The 27,355-nt window shown below is 35.9% G+C and overlaps 1 protein-coding gene across 1 annotated transcript in view; it reads left to right on the forward strand.

The window, feature by feature from the left end:
* Positions 1-222: 222 nt before the first annotated feature.
* The window catches only part of LOC306844666 (N-terminal EF-hand calcium-binding protein 1-like), a gene marked incomplete at its 5' end in the record, with an annotated part of 37,203 nt that continues 10,070 nt past the window's right edge, over positions 223-27,355 (forward strand). Inside the window, 6 exons of the mRNA XM_079376968.1 lie at positions 223-348; positions 5,102-5,126; positions 19,361-19,469; positions 24,718-24,743; positions 25,903-26,000; positions 27,199-27,335. Coding sequence (XP_079233094.1) covers positions 223-348; positions 5,102-5,126; positions 19,361-19,469; positions 24,718-24,743; positions 25,903-26,000; positions 27,199-27,335 — 521 coding nt within the window. The remainder of the gene's footprint in view (positions 349-5,101; positions 5,127-19,360; positions 19,470-24,717; positions 24,744-25,902; positions 26,001-27,198; positions 27,336-27,355) is intronic.

The following is a 27,355-nucleotide window of genomic DNA, read 5'->3' on the forward strand; positions in this document are numbered from 1 at the left end:
TCGAATCAGTTCGTCCGAATCTTTCAAAAGAACCGGTTCAGTCGAAAGAACGATTCTTTGGCGTTCACTAGTATTCCTCAGCATCAGCAGCATTCGCCCAGAGGACTAGCGCCGTACTGCTGTTCACACCGCAGTTCACTCATTAACTCCGAGATCTGCTTATATAGCGGTGTCTCAAAGTGCATATTCTTCTTCCTAAATTCTTAAACAGCTCGTTAAAAGATGTTGGCGTGCACCGAAATGATCACGATGTGTCTCCAGTCGGCGAAGCGCGAGCATCTCCGCTCCAAGCAGCAGCAGCAGCATCAGATGCAGGATGCGGTTCACGGACTGTCCATCTTTCACGATGTAAGTAGCCAAACGTTCGGTCAATGAACCCACCAAAACATTAACCTTGTCCTTGAACCCAAGAACACAAGTCATTGTGACACATCTATTAATGTAGGACAGAGAGAGAGGGTGGTTATGCACAAATATAATCTTAAGGTTATGCTATAAAGCACTGATTGTTATAGGTACAGTTTGGGGAATAAATAATGTATTAAGCTTATGCGATTATTATGAAGCACAAGAAGAAAATCCAAATCTCTTGTCTTATTTTTAGTCTTCCATTGCAACATCAGATAGCCTATATAGTAGCTATACAGTATATATAGATCATTTACATATTTAAATATAGGCCTAATGCATATGTAATATAGAGGCTTCAATATGCATATGAACATAAATTGTCATCTCTTTTTATTCTAGTGAGAATGCTTTTCTTTGTCACTCTGCCAGTTTGTCATCCATGCTTAATGATTTTGATGCTTTTATGCATTCATGTTGTAGCTACAATTAAACAATTCCAGCAGCCACTGACGAAGCATATTTGAGGGAACTGACTGTCACGGTTTCCTTCTTTTCTACAACGCAATCCAATATATTCTCTAAAAATTGATAGATTTTTTGGTATGTGTTTGCTTGTTTGTTTTTTGTTTAGAATGTCCAATCATTATCATATAGAGCTTTTAGAAGTCAAATTATATACAAAAAATAATCAAGGGTATCATCAATATTGCAGTGCAGTGATACTCTTCCTGTATTTCATCTGTCTTGCATGTTTATTGCATGTGTTGTGGATGTGTTTAATGTAAAATAATTGTACAAGCAGTACCTGCTTCAGCACCTTGAAGGCTGTGTGCAGTCGTGTTAGTGACAGATAAAAAGTTGCAGATGCTCTCTCAGCAGGGTTAAGTAAGCTGTCATAGAGGGGGTCTGACAACAGAGAGGATGTGTGTGTGTGTTTGTGTGTGTGTGTGTGTGTGGACGTGCTTGTCCTTAAAGTCAACCTGAAATCAAAATTGACCTTATTTAGCAGATGTTCCTGGTCTTATTTTGCATGATTCATTAGTGCAATCTTTAATTAATTAAAAAGCATTAACTTGCTCTGTCTCTTAAACAAGTCTCCTTTTTGGCTGCAGGCATTTGGTTAATGTTAAAAAGTATAGCCAAATACGCTTAAGTCGTTGTTGTACATGCTTTCTAAAATCTTAACTGAACTAATATAGGTTATGGCAATAATATCAAATAATGATTGATTTGGAAAAGAAGCAGCACCACTGGGATAAGTGGAGAAGCTCTGGAGAGTGAAATTGATCTTCCATTGCAATCCATTCAGATCTGGCATTGTGATATGAACCGCTTGCTTTTCTTGATCTAATCAATTCCAGATGGATAAAATCAAGTCCCATTTTTATTCTAGAATATCCTCATATCCTCCTTTCACATCACGTTATGGGTTGCAGAGATTTTATGTTAACAGTTCACGCAGCTCCAGCTTTTGTTGTCTGTAAATTAAGAGCTCGACGTGTGCATTTGGGAGATACAAAAAGTCAAAGCATTGTGTTTTATCTTAAGCTTTCATCCTTTAGCGTGCGTTTGGGGAAGAAAAGTTGCGTGTCTTTGATCATCACAGCAAATACAGAAAAGTTTTCTGACAGTTCTGATGTGCGTCATGATTAATGTCGCTGTGCTGCTTGGATGAATTCAATCTGTTCAAGCGCAGGCTGATCTCAGTGTGTGATTCTGTCATATATTCTCGTAGCTTCATTAAAGAGACGATTGCTAATGTTGTTGTCTTTTGCCTTGCATTTCAGATCATGTTGAAGCATCTCTTATTTATTTATTATGTCTTCAGGATGTAGAATTATGCATGAAATTAAATATTGCAGGAACTATCACCAAACTAGAGTTTTGCATTTTATGAAGAGGTAATTGTAAGTGCAAAAACTCACAGCTGTTTTAATGTGTTGCTAGGATGTTCTAGGTGGTTACTCGGGTGTTGCATACTGTCTGGTGTGAAAATAGCAGCATGCATATGGAAATGTAATGTATGACATATATTGCCCAAATTAGCAAGAGTGGGATTGCCATACATGTTATTTATTAGGCTATATATAATTTTCACATACTTGAATTCTCTGGGTAGATGAAAATATAAGTTAATTATAAACTTCCCATAGTAAAATTTCTAAATGTACATATGTTGTCTAATATTATCCATATGAAACTATTAAACCACCATATATACAAAAAAATCTTTAGGTTTATATAATATTTCCTCTAAAGATAAATTACCCATATTGAAAGAAACGAGGTACATGACCTGCTAATTAAAATATTAAATTGCATTAAAAGTTGCTTGTGTCAATAAAATAGGCAGTGTGTCTCAAGTGTTAAAATATCGCTTCTCGCAACACGCGGACAGAGGCTGTGTTTGTGGGAGGTATTTATTCGCTCCCCGAGGCGATAATTGCTAATCATCTTTCCTGGGTCCGTATCCTGGAAATTTCTAAAGCCGACTGACATGAGAAGAGCGAACAGCTACTTATAATTCCCTCGGCCCGCGTTTGAAGCTCTTGTGCGCTGATACTGAACCGTGGGCTCTGAAGGAGAAAGATTTGGATTAACTAAGATGCTGTCAGGCCTATTTATAAACTGTGACTCAACTGATATTGTGCGAATCGTTTGTTCCCTTTCTAGTGAACGGAGTCAGTAGGACCCATGTCTCCCCACTGGCTCAACACCTGCCAGAGAGCCATTGGAAACGATCTCTCGGCAGGAAGCTCAGATGACCTTTAAAGGACATTGTTAATGATGCATTATCCTACACTTATCTTTTGGCAATGCTCTATTCCACATCTGGCTTTTACAAACCTTATTGTGTCATATGAAGCTGAAGAATCAACACACATGCGACCTGCTCTTGATAAGCGAAGTATATTTCACCTTTTAATCTCCATCCCGGTGTCGATTTGCTTAGATTAATCTGCTCTAAAGGGATTAGTCAGCGCTGGTTTGATTGTGTGTGGCTCTCAGCCAAATGCACACAGTGTGTGAATCCAACTATTGGTTTTAGTTAATACTATTTGTCTGAATGACATTTTAATTCTGCAAGCCAGTTAGCTGTGTTTTAAAGTTGTTTGTATTTTATTAATCTTGTGAAACTGCACTTTTTATGTAAATGTTAAGGAATAGTTCATCCAGAAAAGAACTTTCAGTCATATTTGGTCTTTCCAATGTCATTTTTAAAGAAATCGGTACTCACAAAAAATAACAATTTACTGGAAATGTACTCTCAGGTCAACCAATGTAGCATTGCATCAGTTGCTCACCAATGGATGCTCTGCAGTGAATGGGTGCCGTCAGAATGAGAGTCCAAACAGCTGATAAAAACATGCGTAAACTTGTGGATTATTGTGATGCTTGCAGTAACAGTTAATTGTGACCAATTTAAGAGCAAAAAAATTAATAAAAATTGTCTGTACATGAACTTTCAGAGCTTCAGCAGAGGGAAAGATTGCCTAACAGCATGAGGATGAATAAATCACAGAATTTTAATTTTTGCATGATGAAATGTTCCTTTAAATCAAATCTCAAAGATCTAACATTCATCCATTTGCACAGAAACTGCTTTTATACATGGTTATGTTGTCAATATTGAGACCTAGACAGAAAAGAAAGGAGTAGTTATTCTGAAGGTACTTCAGTTTTCCTTTGTTTTGCTTGTTTTTGCTTTGTTTTGCTGTAAAATGCAAACACTTGCAGCTGTGTTTTATGAGATATAATAAACCGGCCACCTGACAATGTGTGCAGATCCCAGAGGAGAAATTCAGCTCTCAGAAGAGGCGTTTACAAAGACCAGAGCTTCATAAAAGAAGTAAACAGCAGAGAAGTGACTTCAAAAAAATAAGAAAGCATAAAAACCTGCTAATGAGCAAAACTTGTGCATATGAAATCACATAAATAAAATACATTGCTATGAATGATACATATGATATTTTGTAATAGAACGGGTGAAAAAATGTATAAAAAATAGCTGAAGGTAAGTTTTCTGACCCAGAACCTATATTTATATTGGAAATATATTAGACCCTTGTACGCAGCCTCGTATGTTCACTAATTCAATCACAGAATAAGCAGAGACCTGCAGGTAATGTGATATAACTGAAGACTGAGGCTTGTAAATAGATACTAGAACAAACCCTTGTGGCCATCAGCTTGCACTGACAGTAAGTTGCACATCAAAAGTGAAGGCCAGATGGTGGTAAAAGTACTTGAGGAGTCAAAAAATGACTCTAACAGTGTGGTGACCCGTCCAGGTGTGAAAGAGCCATGTTTAGCCACTAGATGATTGTACTGTCAACACCTACATAATCCTGACAGGCAAACTGTTCAGAAACGTTCTCACCCTGAATCTCAAATGAGTCTCAGACCTTCACAATCTGATATGTTTGCGCTATCGGCCTGAGGAAGTAATTGCACATTTGCCTCAGTTAGAAGTGTGTGGTTTGTGCATGTGGATGGATTTCAAGAGTATGGATTGTTTGTTTCTGTGGCCAACAGGCTTTATAAAGGCATAATGTCACGTTCCATCAGTGCTGAAGAGGGAGCATAGTAAAGCTCTAAAGGGGAAGTTCATTAAAGGCATTCAGGAGCAATTATATTCAGTATTGATCGGCACTGAGCATTTCCACCAGTCCTCTATGCTTCTGAATGCTGCTCACGTTGATAAACTGGCCATTGACTGTTTTTTTTTGTCATCTCTATCTCTTCACAGATTTTCCGTCGAGCTGACAAAAACGGTGAGTGTGACCTTTTGCTTTGTCACATTTAAAGCGTTTCTCATGTTACTTTTGCACAGCAGTATAATTGCAAATCTTGTTTCAAATTCAAATCAATGAAACGAAAAGCATTTTTCTAGCTTTCTGCTTAGTCACTGTAAATAAAGCGTTTGCATAGTTATTTTGCCAACAATATCCTGATTGGTTGACAGTCTCTCTGGGTGTGCATAAATTTGAATAAATGAGTTCAACATTGTCTCAGATGTTCCTCCTAAAAAGGAGACATTACACAAATGAGCCAATAAAATGAATGCAAATAGCAGCTCAGATCATTTAAACATGGAAGAATGTGATGAGTTCATATATGACCCTGCAGCACAAAAGCAGTCATGAGTAGCACAGGTATGTTTGTAGCAACAGCCAGAAATACATTGTATGGGTCAAAATTATCCATTTTTCTTTTATGCCAAAAATCATTAGGATATTAAGTAAAGATCATGTTCCATGAAAATATTTTGTAAACTTCCTACCTTATCAAAACTTAATTTCTGATTAGTAATATGCATTGCTAAAAACTTAATTTAGACACTTTTAAATGCAATTTTTTCAATATTTTGATTTTGTTGCACCCTAGTTGAAACTATCCTATCCTATCCTATCCTATCCTAACAAACTAATAGAAAAGCTTATTTTTTTCAGCTTTCAGATGATGTATAAATCTCAATTTCGATTGGTTTTGTGGTCCATGATCACATATTGAGATCTCAATGTTTACATTCATGCAGTTTTAGAGCTTTCAAATGAAAACAGTATATCAGAAGTTTAAACCGATATGGCTTTAAAACCATGCAAATAATACACTTTCATGATGTCAAACAAACTGCAATGTCATGTGTGCATGACTGTTATAGACATAATAATAGTCAAAACCAAACAGATATTTTGTTTTGGTGGAGTATCCAAGGCATGAGCTGTAAAGGCTCCACCCTCGTCTGGAGAGGGGGCGGGAGAAGCAGCTCATTTGCATTTAAAGAGACATGCACAAAAACAGCACATTTTTCGCTTCTGTTAAAAAAAATTCAGTATGATATGATAAATTATCTGTGGGGTATTTTGAGCTGAAACGTCACAGTCACATTCTGGGGACACCTGAGACTTATATTACATCTAAAAGGGGGCATAATAAGTCCTGTTTAAAGGGGTAGGGTACCTAAAAATGAACATTTTGTCATCATTTACTCACCCTCATGTCATTCCAAACCTGTATGGGTTTCTTACTCATGTTGCACATAAAAGAAGACATTTTGAAAAATGCTGGTAATCAAACAATTGATGGTCTCCATTGACTTCCATAGTATTATTGTCCCTACTGCAGACCAACAAATGTTTGGTTCAAATTTCTTCAAAATATCTTCTTTTATGTTCAACATAAGAAAAAAAAACTTTTACAGGTTTGAAATGACATGAGGGTGAATAAATGATGAAAAAAATGTCACTTATGGGGGAACTCTTGCTGTTGCTAGTGGAACACAAACAGATCTTCTTGATTTTTTGATTGCTTCTCAGACTTGAGCACAGTTTGAGACACTGGTGAGATCTTTATTTGCCTCTCAATTAATCTTATTGCTGTCTAGAATACAATTGTGATGTTAATCAGGTCACATCTTTCTTTCCTATGGGTGCTGAAGAGAATTTGCTTTGTATTTTCTGGGAATGCTAATACAGGCGGTTGCAAAAAACTTTTAATTTTTATTCAGAATGCGTAATGTCTGTTTGATGAGTTTGAAGTCCCTCAGGCACATGTGCGGGTGGCCCGTTGCTTAATCTGAGCTGGAGCCAATGACCACGAATGTCACGAAACGCCTGTTTATTCTTCAAAGGCCTGTAATGCACGAGGAGGGCAAGGGCGAAATGAACAGAACGACGCGCTGTCCAAACAAATCAGAACTGAGTGGCTGTCACTGGGGCAGCACAGTCCTTTCAGAGGTCATTACCATTGTTCCAGAATGCCAATTATCGTCTTGCCACTTCAATCATGCTCTCATCATGGCCAAGGACAGAGAGAAACCGAGAGAGAAGTGGAGTGGGAGAGACAGAAAGAGCCTGTGATTGTGCTGTGAAAAAGTCATAATTAGTGGGCTTTGCTAAGGCTGCATCAATATTACTACTGCTCATAGTGAGTTAGTGTTAGTGATTTGAACAGACCTCTAGCATTAAATGTTATCGTTGCAATTTCAGTTCTACAAAATGTGCAAAAGAGGTGGGAAAATCCCACGGATGCACACTGAAGGAGGGAGCTGAAACCAGAATATCAGAGAGATGAGAATGGACCACCTACCAACCAATCAGAACACCTTAGTGACCACCTAGATGACCCTAGCAACCACTTAGGACAGCATAGCAACTACCTAGAACATCATTGGAACTACCTATGACACTAAAGCAACCACCCGTCTTTCGGATGAGACGTTAAACCGAGGTCCTGACTCTCTGTGGTCACTAAAAATCCCATGGCACTTCTAGTAAAGAGTAGGGGTGTAACCCCGGTGTCCTGGCCAAATTCCCTCCACTGGCCCTTATCAATCATGGCCTCCTAGTAATCCCCATCCACTTGATTGGCTCTATCACTCTCTCCTTTCCACCTGTAGCTGTTGTGTGGTGAGCGCACTGGCGCCGTTGTACTGTGGCTGCCGTCGCATCATCCAAGTGGATGCTGCACACTGGTGGTGGTTGAGGAGAGATCCCCCCACATGATTGTAAAGCGCTTTGGGTGTACGGCAATACACAATAAATGCGCTATATAAATGCATCATTCATTCATTCATTTACCCACAACACCCTAGAAACCACCTATATGACATCCTAGCAATCACCTACAACACCCTAGAAACCACCCAGGTCATCCTAGCAACACCCTAGAAACCACCTATGACATCCTAGCAACACCCTAGAAACCACCTATGACAACCATAACAAACATTTACGACACCATAGCAACCACCCACTACACCCTAGAAACCACCTATGACCTCAACTATCTAGGACACCACAGCAGGACACCATAGCAACCACCCACCGTACCCTAGAAACCTCATATGACACCATAGCAACTGCTCACAACACCCTAGCAACCACCTACACATCCTAACAACAATCTAAATATTTCCAGAGTCGAGTTTCGTTCGATCAGCCAATGATGGATCAGAAAGCATCGATGCAGTGAGCTGCTGGTCAAACTAGAGCGCGGTTGCTACGTAGAGCACTGAGTTAGACGAATGGGAAATAAAAACAGAGTTTGGCTGGTATTCTCCTCTTGAGAATAAACTGAGCTTTTAGTTGAGCTTCAGCTCTCCTGTGAGGATTTCCAGCTCAGCGACTTGAAGGGAGATTATTTAAAGATTAGATGCTGAGATAAAACCAGCCCGTCCTGCTCACACTAACCTAGTTAATAAAGTCTCTCCCACAGGCCTGTGATACTGAGATGATGATGAGTGAATTCGTGCCGGTGCTTTCTAAAGCCAATTTTTCTAGGTTATTGTTGTTAAAACTTTGAAATTTCACTTTGAGGAAGGGATTACACTGATTAGGGCTGCATAATTAACTTTATAGAGTATTAATTAAACATTTTCTTAAATTTGTATGTAAATGTGAAATACCACCTATAAGCATTTGTTTTGTTTTCTGTCCTAACAAGATAAACTGTTCACAACCCGTTTTATTTCCATAATCACATTAAATGCAAAAAGAAAAGAAAGAAAGTTGTTATATTAGAATGATTTATAGGTATTTATTAATATTTAATATCTTTAGTTTTCTATCACATTAAATGCAAAAAAAAAGAAGTTTATTTTTGAATGATAAAATATTATGGTATTTATTTATTTTTGAGTTTTTAGATCCTATTAAATGCAAAAAAATATATATTTTAGTATTATTAAAAAAACGTTATTTTAGAATAGTTTATATAGAATTGTGGTATTTATTAATATTTTTATATTTTCAATTTTATATCACATTAAATGAAAAAAATATATATTTTACTATTATAAAAGTTGTTATTTTAGAATTATTTATATAGTTTTATGTTATTAATATTTTTTATATTAGTTCAAATCTTAGAAATTTTGTTTTGCATTTGTATTATTTTTTTATATTTCTATTTAGCTTTAATTTATTTTTATTTCAGTTTTAATTTGAATAATTTCAGTATTTCAATTCAAACCTATTTTATTTCAGGCAGTTGCCAAGGATCAATTTCTAAGATGTTTCTTTTCTTTTCTTGTAAGTTTTTTAATTGTTTGACTATATGCTAAAAATATGTATTGTGTAAGAAAACAAATGTATGGGCATGTTAAAGGTTAGTTATTTAAAATTGAAAGCATCCATTAGTGGCAGATTTAGACCATTGCTTGTTGATTTCAATGCTGTAATGACACAATACTTGGCTAGTTAACAGTTATGTGTATATATGTACATTCAAACAGTTTTCGGTGTTTTTAGAGTCACTGTAAGTCAGTTAGTGGTAGTTTAACTTCATGAGTTAACATTAATTTGCAGCCCAAAAACTGCTCAACTGATGGTGTGAGTTTGGGGGCGGAGCTATTTATTTGATTGACCAATAGGAGACAGGGAGGAGGGTTGAAGGGGCGGTACGGTTTTTGAAACCTGTTTGAAAACAGACATTATTTAGCAGTTTTGTTTGCTCAAGATTTGCATTTACACGCTGCAGCTTTTAGTGCTTCAAAATTCTGGTTGGTACTCCTATCTGTGTCGTCCGTGTTACGCAACAAAAGCGTATTGCCTGAAAGAAGGTCAGTTTCAGCATCTGCCGGAGCCCATCACTGCCGGCCAATCGAGTGACAAACGGCATGTCTGACGGCCCCTTTGGCGGGGCCCGAAATACTGGAGCTGTCAGCACAGACACACACAGAGGGAATGAGAACGTAACGAAAAAGGCCTAAGAGAGACAAAACAGGCTGTGAACGCCCTCTGCGACTGTCTCTTCACATACAGCCACCGCAGTTCCCTTCTGCTCTTCTGCATCGTCCTTCCCCAAATCAGCTGCTTTGCAAATGTTCTAGCTTTCTGTCTGTATATTCATCATTTCTCCATCCGTTCTCATCCTCTTCCTGCTGTCTCCCCCTCAATCCCTTCTTTATTCCTCCCTCTCTCAGTGTGTGTTTCTCTCAGCGCTCAGACAAACAGACAGATTGGGTCGTGCTTCAGAGTGTTTGTCTGCTCGCATTGCATCTGTTGACTCAATCTGACGGCGCTGCTGGTCGAGTTAGCGCTGGAGCAAACCTCTCAGAACTGGAGAGGAAAGATGAGTGTTTATGAGGATGCCGAGGCTGAAAGTATGGGTGTGCAATACTGACAAAATGCCATTTATTGAGATTTTTTGATAATGATAATTGAACAATATTTTGCTGAGTGTATTTTTGTTTTTTATTTAAAAAAACGAAGCATCTCGCAGTGAAGCACTGTACCGGAGCTTGATTCATTTTGCCAAAACCACGTGATCTGTAACGTCCGAAGCTCGTATTCCTATTCTGATTCAAATAAGTGTCACACTTCTTTGATTGATAAGAATAAATCATTATACGAATAAATATTTGCACGTGAAGTTTTGTGCATGTTCATTTTGTATTAATTCCCGTTTTACAATCGCTTCAGCTGACCATTCTGATCATCTTTTTTTTTATTTTGATCATATATGCATATCCAATTTTTTCCACAAATTTATTCACAGACTCATTTATTCATATATTGTGTAAAACAATGACTGACATGTAAAATACTTATTTATATAGACTTAATACTTTCTTTGCTTTATACATCTTTTCATGCACAAACTGATTTATTATCTGAAACAATCCAAAAATGGTCATCTGGCAGTTTTTTCCACCTTTTTACCACAATATCTTCCATCTTGTAAAGCTTCGAGTAATGAACCTTTTTACGATACAGTTGAGGGGAAAACCTCGGTGCGTCGCAAAGCTTCATTTTTCCATCACTGTATTTTTGTGCTGATTTGGCCTGGCATAGATAACTAAATATGACACGAAAATCGCCAGTAGGTGGCGGCAAGTCCCTGTCTTCAAGGGTTAGTTCACCCAGAAATTAAATTCTGTCATTAATTGCTCACCCTCGTGTCGTTCCAAACCCGTAAGACCTTCGTTCATCTTCGGAACACAGATTAAGATAGTTTTGATGAAATCCGAGAGCTCTCTGATCCTCCATAGACAGCAACGCAACTGAAATGTTCCCAGGTCCAGAAACGTATAAGGACATTAATAAAACAGTCCATCTAACATCATTGGCTCAACTTCAGTTTTGCGAAGCTACAAGAATACTTTTTGTTCTCAAAGAAAACAAAAATAACAATTTACTCAACAATTCTTCACCCCGAGTTACCGTCTTCGGCCATTTTGGAGAGTACCATGACTACTGCACGTACTTTCCCCAAAACGTTATCAATGTAATCAGCGCTGTTTATGTTCAGCATGTGCGCGCTTTCTCTTGAATGTTAACCACAAACAATGTCTGGAAACATTTCAGTTGTGTTGCTGTCTATGGGAGGGTCAGAGAGCCCTCAGATTTCATCAAAATTATCCTAATCTATGTTCTGAAGATGAACAGAGGTCTTACGGGTTTGGAACGACACGAGGGTGAGCAATTAATGACAGAATTTCATTTTTGGGGGAACTAACCCTTTAATGGGTGATACATTGAATCATTAATTCAAACGATTCGTTCAAAATGACTGATTCATTTAGAAGCAAAGCAAGTGACTCTCTTTATGAATGGTTCATTGAATCACTGACTCAAATGATTCATTTAAAATGGCTGATTCATTTAGAAATGAAGCAAGTGACTCTCTTTATGAATGGTTCATTGAATCACTGACTCAAATGATTCGTTCAAAAACAGATTTATTCAGAAACTAAACACCACAGTTTTTCTCAGAGACTCACAAATGCTCTGATCCGGCTTTGTTTCTAAGTATTTTCGTTGGTGAAACAGCAAAAACCCAGACAATATTGTGTCTAAAATGTAATTCACCCAATATTAATTTCTTGTCTGTTGAACTGTTGTATAAAATTAAAATGACATTTTTTAATTGCGCACACACGCTGATATTCGGGAAATCAGCACTATTGCTTGTGTTATATTACTTAACTATATCATATCTTATAAATATAATTACAAAACTCCATACAGGGATACGTTTTGCTTTCATAACTTGAATTATAAGGGCATTTGAACTATATATGGCTTCAATATGCAGTCAATGCTTTTGGACTTTTTTTATAAATTTTTTTGCAAAATAAGTGACATACTTGTTAATGTCAGCTCGTACATTGTTAAAATAGCAATTATGATATTATCAAAAGTGGTAAATATAACTTACCTAGATGAATGTCAGGAAAGAAGAGAAATTAGATGATTATATTAAAAATAAGTGAATAATTATTAATTAAATAATAAGTGAATAATTGTGGTGCTTTTAGGTCAAGCGTCATGAATGATTCCTAAAACATTCAGACTGATGAGAGGGACTGGTAAGACACCATCCAGAAAACCCTAGCAATTTCTTACATATTGAGTAATATTAGTTTTTATTTTCTTTTTGTATTTTCGATTATTCAAGGTACTGTCTTCCTTCTCTTAGCATGAGCTGAATTATCTGTAAAAATGGCCTTATTTCAGATCTGTTCTGAGTAGTAAAGTTTATCTGACAGCCATGAGATGAAAAATTACATGTAAAAAGCTGCAATTCTCCAGCGAGAGCCACCGAATGAGAAAAAGCTTAAAGAAGCAGATGACTGGAGGTTTTGTGCTGAAATAAAGCATCGCCTTGGCAGCTCGCACAAAAACCAGAAACTATGCTGTGAAATCCAAATCTAACTTTGTCTCTCTCGCATTTCATATGAAAGAATTTCCTTTGAACCAAGTCTTGAAAAAAAGCGGTTTCTGTGTATAAAGGAAGATAGTGGTGGTTCTTTTAAAATGTGCTTTTAACTATTGAAATTCAGTCCTTTTTGCCTCGTGTGGAAATAAAACTACTTTAGGCATAAAATATTAATTTGCAATACCATCACTGGTTGTTGTTTGTCTCGTTACTGCAGGGTATTTGTGTAACTCATACATGAATAATTATGCATCCAAACCGCTCATAAGCTATTGAAATTTCATCATCTTGGACTATGTTTAATACATGCATTTAATGCGTGCATAATACATGCATTTAGCTTTACGTCTGACCACCTGCTGCATATTTATTTGTAGACACTTGATGATTTACTGACGCTTTCAGCTTGTTTTAATGCTAAAGAATGAATCATAATTTTCTCAGTTTTATTCTGTCAGACCTTCAATGCACAGAATGAATTTCTCAGAAAGTCTCCTTCACACTGACATTCAGCTGTTTCTCCCATTGTGACAGCTGTGAGATGTAATATAATGTTTTAGCCTCAAAGAAACTCTTGGCAATTATTTTGGATCCTTACAGCGAGGGACAGGCGTAGGCAAGAGAAAAGAGTCGTTTGGCTGCTATTGACCCACAGGGCAGGTTCTGGATGGACTGCTGGGTCGGTCCCCGGTGAACACCTGGTGACTTGAGAGAATCGCTAATGGAGATTTTTACTCTTTTTAAGGTATATTCAGCTCCAGGCCACTGGAGAGCAAATTTACCAGTGTGAAAAATATTAAACTCTGGTGCATAACTAAAATACCTGGTAATTTAGTCGCACCAAGAAATGAAAACTGTAAGTTAAAGCAATAAGCCAAGAGATAATTTAGTGGTTAATTTGGTGTTTTTGATGTTTGCAGATGCATAGCATCTTTGTGTGTTAATATAGAATTAGATTGATTTGATTTATTTATTTATTTTTAGATTTTGTCAGTGTTAAAGGAATAATTCACTTATAAATGCAAATTTGCTGAAAATGTCTTCCCCCTCAGGCCATCCAAGATGTAGGTCATCAGATTTTGAGAAATGTAGCATTGCATCACTTGCTCAGCAACGAATCCTCTGCAGTGAATGGGTGCCGTCAGAACGAGAGTCCAAACAGCTGATAAAAACATTCCAATAATCCACAAGTAATCCACGCCACTCAATTAACATCTTGAAAAGCCAAAAGTTACGTGTTTGTAAGAAACAAATCCATCATTAAGACGTTTTTAACTTCAAACTGTTGCTTTCATAATTATCCATAATTACACTTCCTCCAGTGAAAAGGAGTGGTGTGGATTATTGTGATGTTTCTATCAGCTGTTTGGACTCTCATTCTGACGGCACCCATTCACTGCAGAGCATCCATTGCTGAGACACTGATGCAATGCTACATTTCTCTTAATCTGTTCACACGAAGAAACCTGAGCAAATGTCAGTATTTTCAGCAAACTACAATTTTTGGAGTTTACTAATATTGAGGGGCTGAGAAAATGAGGGACGAGTTTTGTGTGGGTACAGCACGGCGGCACAAGTTGTGTGCATGTTTGCACAATGATTTGCATTAATTCCTTTAGTGGTGCATGCAAATAAATGGTGCTGTCAATGTTTTTAAATACCTAAAACCCATAAATGTTTGAAAAGCGCAGATGTGTGTGTGTGTGTGTGGGAAAACAAATTAGGCTTTAACAGAATAAATCCCTGAAGTAACAGTAGCAGATGACGTTCTATCACGCTGCTCCACCCTCGCTAAAGGAAATGTGTTTGAAGCACAGCATGGGATGGGTGGGAAACGCTTAGGAAGATGCATTAGATTCTGCTGATCCCCAGACAACAACACAGAATAGCACATTAGTTTGAGACTAAAAAAGGCAGAGCAGCAGAGAAGATAAAAGTCTCCTGAGAGCAGAACCCTTCTCTCCCGTGTCTCCATTAACCACAAGAGCTGCTATCCAGCGGTCTGCGGCAGATTGGAGCTCTTACTGGACTTCAGATATCTCTCAGAATTAAACTTTGACCTAGAAATGTCATGCGATGTTAGGCAAGAAAACAAAGCAAATGTTCACAATCCAAAGATGACCGAACTCCAGCTTGATGCTCAGTTCTGATTTTCATGCTTAAGTCTGATTGGGCATGTTTTAGATGTGGCCCAAATCAGTCTAAAAAAACACACTTTATCCTGACGTGTTCATCATAACATCATACAAATATTCATTACATCATACAAATATTTTTAATATAATGTCATATTTTTCATATAAATTATTTCCGTGCATATTTTGTAATAATTATTTTTTTTTTCTTACGTGTATGCATTAGTATTAACAATTTAGCTTATATTGTCCGATGCATTTGTTACAACATTTGAGATGTAATGTAAACATAAATAATATAATTTGTTTATTTTTATATATTTGTGAATATACACAACTGTTCAAAAATACATTAAAATAGTATAATTGTGAAATATTATTGCAAATTAACATTTTAAAGTTTTCTATGTGAATATATATTAAAATCTAATTTATTTCACATGATCCTTCAGCGATAATGCTACCGTGCTGATTTGTTGATCAATAAATATTTTTGTGATTTATTTTTATATAATTATTGTTTTTAGTATTCTTTGGTATGTAGAAAGTTAGAAAGCATTTATTTTGAATATAAATATTTTGTAACATAAGTGTGTTTGTAACTGTAGTGCATCCTTGCTGAAAAGACTAATTTCTTAAAAATAAAAATCATACAAACCCCAAACTTTTGAATGCTATCATATAGTATTATATTAAATATCACTTTTATCACTTATGTGCAATATTTAATATGGTGCAAACAGATATATTCAATTTATTGAAATGAAAGCAAGCCAGATTGGTATATTGAAAATGGTATTTGTATTGATTTTTGCCAAAACAGATTTGGGCCACATTTACCTGTGTTGTGAAGGAAGCCGTTATGTCTGATATTTGTGCATTATGCAATTCAACGACCCACTAAATTTCTAGTATCCAAATGTGCTTCAGAGACAGAAGTTATCTGGAGAGAAAACTGCAATCTTTCTTTCTGTTCTGATAGTGCTGATGTTTCTTCCAGCATAATTACATTTCTCAAAACATTTTTGAAGTGCTTCTTTGGCTGGTTGGTCTGTATTTTATTTGCCCACAGACAGAATGAAGAAGGTGGCACTATTTGGCTCTGAAGCGGAGAGTCTGATCAGTGATACCGTCTGTTATGAAGAGACTGAACCCAGATGGCCGTCAAATTTGCTCTTGAGTTAATTGGAGACGTTGGACAGTGTTCGAATGCGCTGAATATGTCCACTGTCTCTGTGAGCCTCGTGTGTAACCAAGTATCCATTTGGCCACAAAGATGTAGTTTGTAACTTAAAAAACATTCTATTTGTGAATGAGATGGTTATTTGATGTCTTGCTGAGATTTATATCAAGTGACCTGTCTCTGTGTGGTTTTTAGGATGGTTTCTAGGTGGTTTTCTTTCTGTTTTATCATCCACAGAATCAATCTGACTATTATTCTTTTGATTCATCCGTAGTTAATGTCTAGATCAAAATGTGTGCTTTATAAGTGATGCTTTGAGCATTTGACTTTAATTTCCATTGTATTCTTTCTCAAAGAGGAGTGAACTGATGCTCTCGTCTGATCTCTGGCCCTGGAGACAAACTGCTTCTCATTGCAATTTCTCTTTGATTTGTGCCTGAAACTTTTCTCTGTTCCAATATAAAAGTTCTCAGAGGCGCAAATTCAGGCTACTTTATATATCACTGGAGTAAATAATAATAACTTCCTTTGAATCTCACTCTAATCTTCTTTAACCCTTTAAAGCCTACTGGATCACGCAAGTTTAGGCCTGTAAATGATCAAAACTTTGCTGATAAACCTGTTTCACACTCAATCTCCTCCATGCCTTCTGTCGTCTGATTGATAGAGTTTTTATAGGTCTTTAGGTATAATTGTACAAACATCTTTTTCTGTCAAATATTTGCTGATTTTGATCAAGTAAATGTCAGAATAACTGTAGTAATATCTCCAGATGAGCTCTTACTGGACTGAAGCAGCTCAGCTTTACTTGATTCTCCATCAATCATTTTTTAGAAAAAACAGTGCGTTTCAAACCTGATCATCAGGATCTTTTGAGGAGCGTTTGTTTCCAGAAGCTTTACTTTCACTGTTCCTCAGCGGAGGAATGATCTTCACAAGCCTCCAAAACATCTCACATCTTCTGAGGAGCGTTTATTTGTTCATCTCTCAATCAGCACTGCATTATATGTTCATTTCAATCTCATCTTACTAAGACATATTATTGTAGATAATAATATTTTTAAAGATTTACATTACAAGGATAAATATCAGCATGTGCACCAAATTGCTTGATATTTTTGCTCAATTTGAGCCTTTGAATAAAACTGAGCTGCATGTTTTAGTTTCTGCATCAGACTATATGAGCCATAAATAAATGATGGATCAAATATGATAACAAAAACATTAAAACTTATCTTTTCTCAGATTTTATATAAAGGTTCAATAAACTGTTCCATAAAAAAAAAATGTTTTTCAGACTATTATTTCATATGTCAGGCTTTTAAGGGTTAAGAATATTATTCAGAATAATTGTGGCCCCTTAGCAACCGCAAAGCAACATCACTGCACCATAGCATGGATTTGCACAGGTATTTCTCCAGCATTTCCTTCAGAAAACATAAAACTCTTATGATATTATTTTCTGTACATCGTTTTCTCTTAGGCTAGTTGATATTGGCTTTTTCAGATCTTAGATAGCAGAGTTTTCTCTCACAGTGTCCGCCCCTGACGTCAAGCTGAAGTGTCGTCAAACCTCAAATGCACAACTGGAGGGCTAAAAGAGCCTCTGGTGTCTTTTAGCTGAAGCTGATGAATGTCAGAGAGCCGAATGCTCAGCGACGTGCTCACTCTGGGAGGAAGTGATTTAGACGATCTGTCAGCCGTGAGTGAGTGCTGTCACATATTGCCGTGTATCCTTCTCCACTTTACCTAATAATAAGAGCAGATGCACTAATTGCAGATGGTAGTTCACGTATCAAGGTTGATCTACGACATCTGCCGTCAGTAAAAAGCATTGCCAGGTGTTCATCTGACCTAAAAAAGACGCTCGCCGTGGGCTGAGGAGACAGTATTTCAGACGGGGTAAATGCTGTCTCAATCTCCAGTCATTTCACTGATTGCTTGATGTATGTTGCACACAAAGCTGGAAAGATCTAGCAAACATTGCAAGGTCCTACCAGACTACATTGCAATTTTCAAGAGTCGATGTGCATAGGTTTGTATCAGGCCATCAGATAATCAAACTTATTTAATAACTGTTCATTGAAATCTGCATTACTTTTGCATGGACACGTTTCCACAATTAAATCATGTTTTATGTACACAGAGTCTTTTTACTTAAACTGACTCCTAAACATCAAGAAAGAACAAAACAAATTGTGATTGGTTGCTTTGCATGTTTATTTCTGTCTAAATGGGTATTTAGACAGAAATAGAAGAGTGTTAGAATTGCATCTATAGAGATGCAAGGACACTTTCTGCATTTTAAGATCAATTCAAATGCTTTTGTGATGCTGTACATTCACATTAAACTCACCTGATTGTTGCATACTAAAAAAGATACTGGGATGATATTATGAACAATTGTGACGTGAAGATATGGACAAGTGAAAAAGAGCTAATTTCCAAAGTTTGCAGGGTTTGTGGCATCAAATCTTTAAAAGATTCTGATTTGTTTGAGGAAATAAACTAGATATGCACAAGCATCTGTTTATTGAAATCTGTACTTTTTTTAAACCCACCCTAGACAGCCTGTGAAGGCAAAACAAACTGTGATTGGCCATCTTTCACTCGTCTTGTCCTGCGGTGTTGAACATTTATGTTGATTTGGATTTTAGTGGGGCATTTCATTTTCATATGAAGTCCAAGTAGATTTAACACATCCTTGAACATTACTGAGAAACAACTATTTAATTACGCATATGTAATTCTGTCATTTATTTGCACTGAAATGCCAATTTTCTACAAAAAAGTATTTCTAAACTAGTTCTTTGTGAAGTATTGACATAGAATTTATGCTCAAAATGTAAATAGAAAATATTTAGACGAAACTTGCGACATTTTAACGATAATTAGCATTTGCACCAACTATATCAGTAAACATTTTGATGCTCGAAACCTTTTTTTGCAAAACCAAAAATTGGATGGAAACTTGGCAGCAGATGCGGCTGCTGATTCTCTGCTTTCCTCTTGTGTCTTCCTGCAGATGACGGGAAGCTGTCCTTTGAGGAGTTCAAAGCGTATTTTGCAGATGGGATACTAACAACCGACGAGCTGCGTGAGCTGTTCTACTCCATCGATGGACGGCAGACAAAGTATATACAGTACTTTAACCATCACAGACACACAGGCCAATTCACTAAAACCATTGTTATTATTCAGTAGACACCCACAATCCAGTTTAAAAGTCACAACATTATTTTCAGTGCAAACACACCAGATAATTTCCCCCCAAAAAACATGAATTTCAACTTCAGCATTTAATATTAAACACTATAAAAAATTTTATAATTATATTTTATTATATTCATTATATTATACTAATTATTGTATTATATTTTATTATATATATATATATTTTTTTTTTTTTTTTTTTTTTTTTTTTTTTTGATGGCAACAAATAAACAGTTTGCAATACACATTATAAGATAGCCACTATGCTATATAATATAGATTGTCTACATTGTTTGTTTTGGGTCAGGATATTTTTGTATCTCATTTTATAATCTGAAAGCAGGACAGTGATTATTTCCTTCCAAAAAAGTCGAAATATTATATACCGTATGTATATATATATATATTCATGCAATTTAGGCATATTATACTGTATATTGCAACTCATTTATAAAACTCAGTTTTCTGGTGCAATTAATGCACTGAATAATTACATAAGGCATTACTGCTCATAGAAGGCTAGTGGTAAACAAAACATTATTTAAAAAATACCTTTGTCTACATTTTTATTGATCATGGCAGCAGTGATTCATTAAATGAGGATGAAATGATGTAGAAAAGTGTTATAATCCCATCTATAAAGATGCACAGTGTATTCCAGTACACTTTCAGATCGGTTTTCGTGATGCTGTGTTAAACCTCCATAAGTGCCCTGCACTAATTATTTATGCCTTTTTGCATCGTTATCTTATTTGCATAATTCCTTTAGCGAATCAGGTGCTAAAACAGCGCAAACAGAGCGTGCAATCAGTGGGTGCAGTTCGTACTTCGTCAACTCTTAGTTTAGCCTTTGAGTTTGGGTGACCTGTATCCTTGGCAACCTTACATTTCCGTTCCCTAATTAGTCGCCTTTCAGAGAGGCGTGATTATATTGTGCCGCACGCCGTTGCTTTTTGAAGCATCTGCAGTGAAAACGAACAAGCAGTCGAACGTCGACGCGCAGGAGGATCAAAGTCTAACCCGAGGTGGCATGTATGAATCAAAGCATTGAGAATTGTGTTCCAGGAAGCCAAGGCATCGACAGAACAAAGCTGCAAATTTGACTCCACAAAGAACTGCATTGCAGAGCTGCGACACACACATACACACTAAGTTCCAAGCTCAGATTTTCCTCTGAATGTGGAGCATAGTTCTGCAATCAGACAGAATGGTCACTGCGTAATTACTGCATTCAGATGCCCGGAGTAAATTAGTCTAGTCAAGTTAGAGTCTAAAATAGGTCTGCTCCATGCAAAGCATGCATCTCGACTCTTTTTAAACAGCTCCCGTCCTCATTACCATGTTGTTGATTCGCAGACCGCTGGGAATTATCTGATGTGATAATGAGATCATTTTTTCTTTATGCCACGGATAAATGCACCTGCTGGAGTTTGTGTTAGGGGGCATGAATTAGATAAATCCATCTCAAGCGTACTTTTATGAGATTTTACCCGTCTAACCCATATGCAAAGGTATATATATAAAATTTCCATTTATGAAATATATTCAAATGAAGGAAAAACAAACATGAAACCTAATAGTAATTGTAAAATGTAATATATAGTATATCTAGCCTGGACTATAACCCAACAGTACATATTGATATTATATAAGTTAAACTGGCAAATGGAGGTTTCAAAAAGTATTGAATAAAAGGGTTTCGTTAATTGTGGCCAATGTGATATTATATAAGTCAATATAAAAGATAGGCATGTACTTTTTTTGTTTAATGTACTACAAAACTATACAGATTTCTGTTTATATTTCATTTTAATAAAGTTGCATATATAAATAAACTATATATAGTTGCTACAAAACCATATAAAAAAATCATTATGTAGATATTATTAACATGTAGCTATACAAAGTTTACTATGAGGCTTTTATATATGTTATACACTTATATCTTCATCTACCCAGAGAATACATATGTGAACTTTCTAGTCTGTCACCATATGTTATATATATCCTTTCTGCATGGGGAGAGTCAATAAAGCAAAACTGACTCTTTTTTACTTATATATGCATGGACCATGTATGTATGTATATATATATATATATACAGTATATATATACAGTCATGGCCAAAAATATCAGCACCCAAATATGATCAAAGAATTCAAAGTATTCCGCAAAAGATAATTGAGCTTCACAAATTAGTGAAGTGGCTTTAAGAAAAGAGCTAGAGCAGTGAAAATTCCCATTTCCACCATCAGGGCAATAATTAAGAATTTCCAATCAACAGAAAATGTTAGGAAACTGCCTGGAAGAGGACGTGTGTCTATATCGTCCTAATGCACCGTGAGAAAGAGAGTTTGAGTGGCCAAAGACTCTCCGAGGACCACAGCTGGAGAATTTCAGAAAATAGTTGAGTCTCAGGGTCAGAAAACCTTAAAACAATAGTCAAACAGCACCTACATCACCACATGTTGTTTGGGAGGGTTTCAAGAAAAATTCTCCTAGCTCATCCAAAAACAAACTCCAGCATATTCAGTTATCAGACACGACTGGAACTTCAGATGGGACTGGCTTCTATGGTCAGATGAAAAAAAAAAAAGAGCTTTTTAGCAGCAAACACTCAAGATGGGTTTGGTGAACACAGGGATATAAAGCACCCCATGTGTACAATGAAATATACTGCTGTATTTGTGATGTTGTGGGCCTATATTTGTGCTTGAGGTCCTGGACATCTTGTTTAGACACATGGCATCATGGATTCTATCAAATACCAACAGATAAAAAATCAATAAGTGACTGATTCTATTAGAAATCTTATAATGGGCCATGTTTGGATCTTCCAATCGGACAATAATCCAAACACAAACCTCAAAAACAACACAAAAATGGGTCACTGAGCACAAAACCAAGCTTCTGCTGGCCATTCCAGTCCTCTGACCTGAACCCTGTAGAAAATGAGTGAGGTGAACTGAAGAGAAGAAGCACCATCATGGAGCTGAGAATCTGAAGGATCTGGAGTGATTCTGGATGAAGGAATGGTCTCTGATCTCTTGTCAGGTGTTCTCTAACCTCATCAGGCATTATAGGAGAAGATTTAGAGCTGTTAAACTGACAAATGGAGGTTTCAAAAAGTATTGAATAAAAGGGTGCCGGTAATTGTGGCCAATGTGTAAATAAATGTAATACACATTTTTCATAAATTGAAAACATTTATTTCATAATGATATTTCCACCCATTTTAAATTCGTATTATCCAATGAAACGTTAGATTTTTGTGAATTTTTAAATAAAAGATCAAAAGGATTAACAATGCAGATTAATTTTCACAGCCGTCTTTCATCATATTTACCAAGGGTGCCGATATTTTTGAGTGTTGAATATAAAATTACATACAATTATGTTTTTTGACTAAATATGTGTCAAATATTTTTCGATTTATGAAAAGCTGCAATTCCTTATGTATTATTCAGTAATAGAGGGGTGCATTCAAGTTAATTGGGATATTTTCTCTCCCAGTCATCTCAATGGCAGATATCCTGATTTATCTGAATTCACCCCTATTGTTCTGAAATTTTTCATTAACATTACACTTTTTAATATATAAGGAAATATATTTACTTTGTATAAGGGTAAAGTGGCCCATTTATAGGCATGTTTAAAATAAAGATTAGATTAGATTTTTGTAGTCTGTGTATTAATAGGCATCAGTTTGGACACCCTTGTCCATGCAATTCAATTACCCAATTCATTCAACTAGTCCCTTTTCTCCTTTCGCTCTTTCCATCCCTCAGTCTCAGTGAAATATTAAAAGTCCATTACTGCTATCAGGGAGCACTCAAAGCAAATCCAGCCAATTACGGAGCCTGAGTCTCTGTTTTCATAATTGTGTTTTGGCTGTGATGGCGATTTAATGTGACAACACGCACTGGGGTATTTAGATCTGTTTTCATCTGCATGAAAATATGAATGTGGAGTTAAGCATGAAAATGAACAATCCCGAAGGTGTGGGATGGTGCGATTGTTCAATGCTTTATTCTTTGGCATGTTTACTTCATAGTAATAACTCACACTGATTATCTACAGTATATCTCTGATTTGGGGGTCATATATTTTTGTGTCTTATTTTAACAATGTTAATGAGGGACTTTATAATCCTCTTAAGTGATAATTATTTAAAACTAAAAATTACTTTTAAACTTTAAAATTATATTATATTAATTTCTGATGCTTTATGGAGATTGTCATATTTGGGTTTTTAATATTATTAAGAAATATGTGGATATTCTACATTTTATTTTTGTATCTCATTTTATAACGTGAATGTAGGATTTTGCAATTTTATAGGGCAATTGAGAAAAAAACATTAATGTTTATTTTTTCTATATATGATAGTAAATATGATATATTTTAAAACATATATTATATTATATAATGTTACACTTTATTTCTTGTTTTTGTCAATGACAAATATAAAATTTGCAATACACATTATAAGAAATAAACTATGATATGCAATAGAGTTTATGCACATAAAATAAAAACATTAAAAATCTGGGAAAATTGTGGCTGTTCTTTGCCTTATGGAGATTATAGAGATTTATGGAGGTTAAATATAGAAATATTATATATATAAATGTTTTTTATATGGAGATTTATATATATATAATATATATATATTGTATATATATATATATTTTTTTTGGATCGCAACAAATCACAGATTTGCAATACACATTATAGGACAGATGTTATGCAATAGCGTTTACACAACAATATAAATATTATATAGACACTTTACTGGTGTAGAAACCAGCTATTCGCACATGATTTGTTAAATTGGTTTAAACTGCTTTAGTGTAAATCTGAGTTGGTAAAAGTCATATAGGTGTTAAATATAGAATATTTTTATTATAGTGGTTTTACCCCATTAGCGAGATCATTATCTCGGCGAGTTACCATCTGCTGAGAAATATCACCTCAGACCCGCCGTGTTAACAGAACGAAGCATAATTGGACTGTTTACACTTTATAAATTCAGCTGAAGCTGTGGACGGCCCACACATCCTCCTCACTAATGACACCGCTTTCAAATCCTTGACTCTTCTCCAATTCAATTAAGGCTTTTTTTGTTTGTTATGACTCATTTTGTTCTCTCTGCTCTTCTCTTTCCAGTAACCTCGATACAGACAAACTATCAGGTAGGTGTGGATAATTCCTTTAAATTACCATTCTGGGAAGAAAATACAAAAACTGAAGACGTGTTTCAAGTGGCAGTAATTAAAAAGCTAATCAAATTTGACTTAAAGTTCTCACGTTCATCCCACATTTCACATTTTCTTCCTGTAAGAATGCAGAAGCGGTTTGTTATTTGCTTGCAAGGTCATATTCTGTTAATAAATGCTTTGACTGAATTAATGCTTCTTTTAATTCTCAGCTTTTCGACTGTATTGAGAATCTGCTCATCCGCCGCTGTACCCCGATTTGCATATTATCCGTCTTGAAAAGCATGCCAAATTAGCATTATATAATATGTTTAAAACTGTATCGTAAAGCTGGTATTTCAAAGGTGCACTAGATTTTCTGGTGGATTTTTGTGCATCCTTGAGCTAATATTAGCCACAGTTTTAAGATGCATGAACTTAAAAGTGAATAATTAATTGTAATTAATTTTCATTTTTACTATGGGAGGTTTTATATCTTAAAGTACAATTCCCCATGGAAAAACTGAACAGGAAAAGCAAGTTCACTATAAAACTAAAATGCTGACTGTTGTGCTGTACAGTTATTACAAAATATAAACATATGAATTGGAACACAGCCTGAATCTTCTGTGCTCAGAGGTCAGAGTGTAAAAAGAGTGATATTAGATGACAAGTAAGGATCTGAAAACCTTCCTGTCCCCAAAACATAATTCATTGGCTCTCAAACTCAAGCAGATATTGAGGAGCCACAGTCGCCTGTTTAAGAGCAGTGCAGTTTTTAATCTACTTTACAAGTGTGTGTGTGTGTGTGTGTGTGTGTGTGTGAGAGAGAGACGGAGGACGTCCGGTGATATAAACAGACTATAAAGCTTGATTGTTTCAGACATCATTTCCTTGAACCTCTCTGTATCACACTTGGTAAATGACTCAGTGGCCATATAACAAATTGTGTATTTTGGCCTATAATTCTCTCTCTTCCTTCGCTGTTTTCAGATTAAACTGACCGTTTTTTAATTTTAAGAAGCTACACAAATTCTACTTTTGTAGGTAATATTAGCTCAAAACATGCACAAATGTGTGCCTAAAAATCCACAGAAGAAAGTACAGGACTCATAAGTTGTCTCTGATCTATAATTCATCCTCTTTCTTGTTTCAGATTACTTTTCCCAACATCTTGGAGAATACCTGGATGTTCTGTCAGCGTTAGAGAAACTCAATATCGCCGTCCTACAGGCAATGGACAAGACGAAGGAGGTAAACTAAGATCAGAATGAGATCAAACTATATAACAGCCAGGGTTATTATGGTTAACTAAAGCTAGTAAAATATTTTTGTAAATTGAAAAAAAGCTGCAATGTAATAAAATTGAAATATTAGAGAGAAAATTTTAAAGAAATAACTGAAATAAGTTACTAATTAAAAATAAATAAAAACTGAAGCTAAATAAGATTAATTACATTTTAATAGTAATATTTAAATAAGCAAATAATGGCAAATACTACGGAAGCGTATTGCATTCACTTGAGGAAAAAAAATCTACTCTGTTTTTCTGAGTTAATTATCTCAGAATTACGAGATAATTAAGTCATTAATTCAGAAAAATGACTTAATTTTAGAATAATTTTTTTTCATTAAAAATGATCTCGTAATTCTGAGATAAATTAACTCGTTAATTCAGAAAAACAGAGCAAAAACTTTTTTTTTCATTAAAAATGATCTCGTAATTCTGAGATAAATTAACTCGTTAATTCAGAAAAACAGAGTAGATTTTTTTTTCCTCAAGTGAATGCAATACGCTTCCGTAAAATACACATAAAGATAATAAAAAATAAACTGAAATATAAAACTCAAAACATTAAATAAACATTGTAATAGTATATACATGATGATAAATAACAATAAGAGTATCTGTTTTGTTGCTTTGCACTGCATCACCACATTTAATTTTTTGTAAATGACAAAGCTTTAATATTTTGTTATATAATGCACTGATAGTCGAACGTTTTTAAATGGGACTTAAGTGCACATTTAAACTAGTGACCAAGTGACCAGGAAAGTGCAAACACTAAGACTCAGCATCAGCAAAGATCTATAGGTCTGACTGATGATCTCTGTAATGGAGATCCTGCTTCTCTCAGTTCTCTCTACACCGTGTCAAGGCCAGTAATTGAATCTGACACATAGCAATCTGTTCGTTCAGGATAAAGTGGTCCTTAATTTTGTTTTGAGACTGGTCGTTACTTGTCAAGATGTTTCCTGAGTGCACACTAAAGTCAGTGGCTGGTGTTCTTCGTTAGCAGCAGGTTAATTGTGTTTGTTGTGCTCTGATGACTGAAATACTGCAGGATTATGAAGAATGAAGGCTGTAAATGACATGTGCTGACTGATGCAGCGGGTAAGGAAAGGGTAAGTGTGGGTTAATTCAGCATGATGATGAGTGTTTCCCGTGCAGGAGTACCAGGGTTCCTCGGTTCTGGGGCAGTTTGTGACCCGTTTCATGTTGAGGGAGACGTCCAGTCAGCTGCTGTCGCTCCAGATGTCTCTTCAGTGTGCAATGGAGGCTGTGGAGGCGCAGAGCAGCACCATTCCGTAAGTTACACACACACACA

This window comes from Barbus barbus (genome assembly GCF_936440315.1).
Source record: "Barbus barbus genome assembly, chromosome: 25".
NCBI lineage: Eukaryota > Metazoa > Chordata > Actinopteri > Cypriniformes > Cyprinidae > Barbus > Barbus barbus.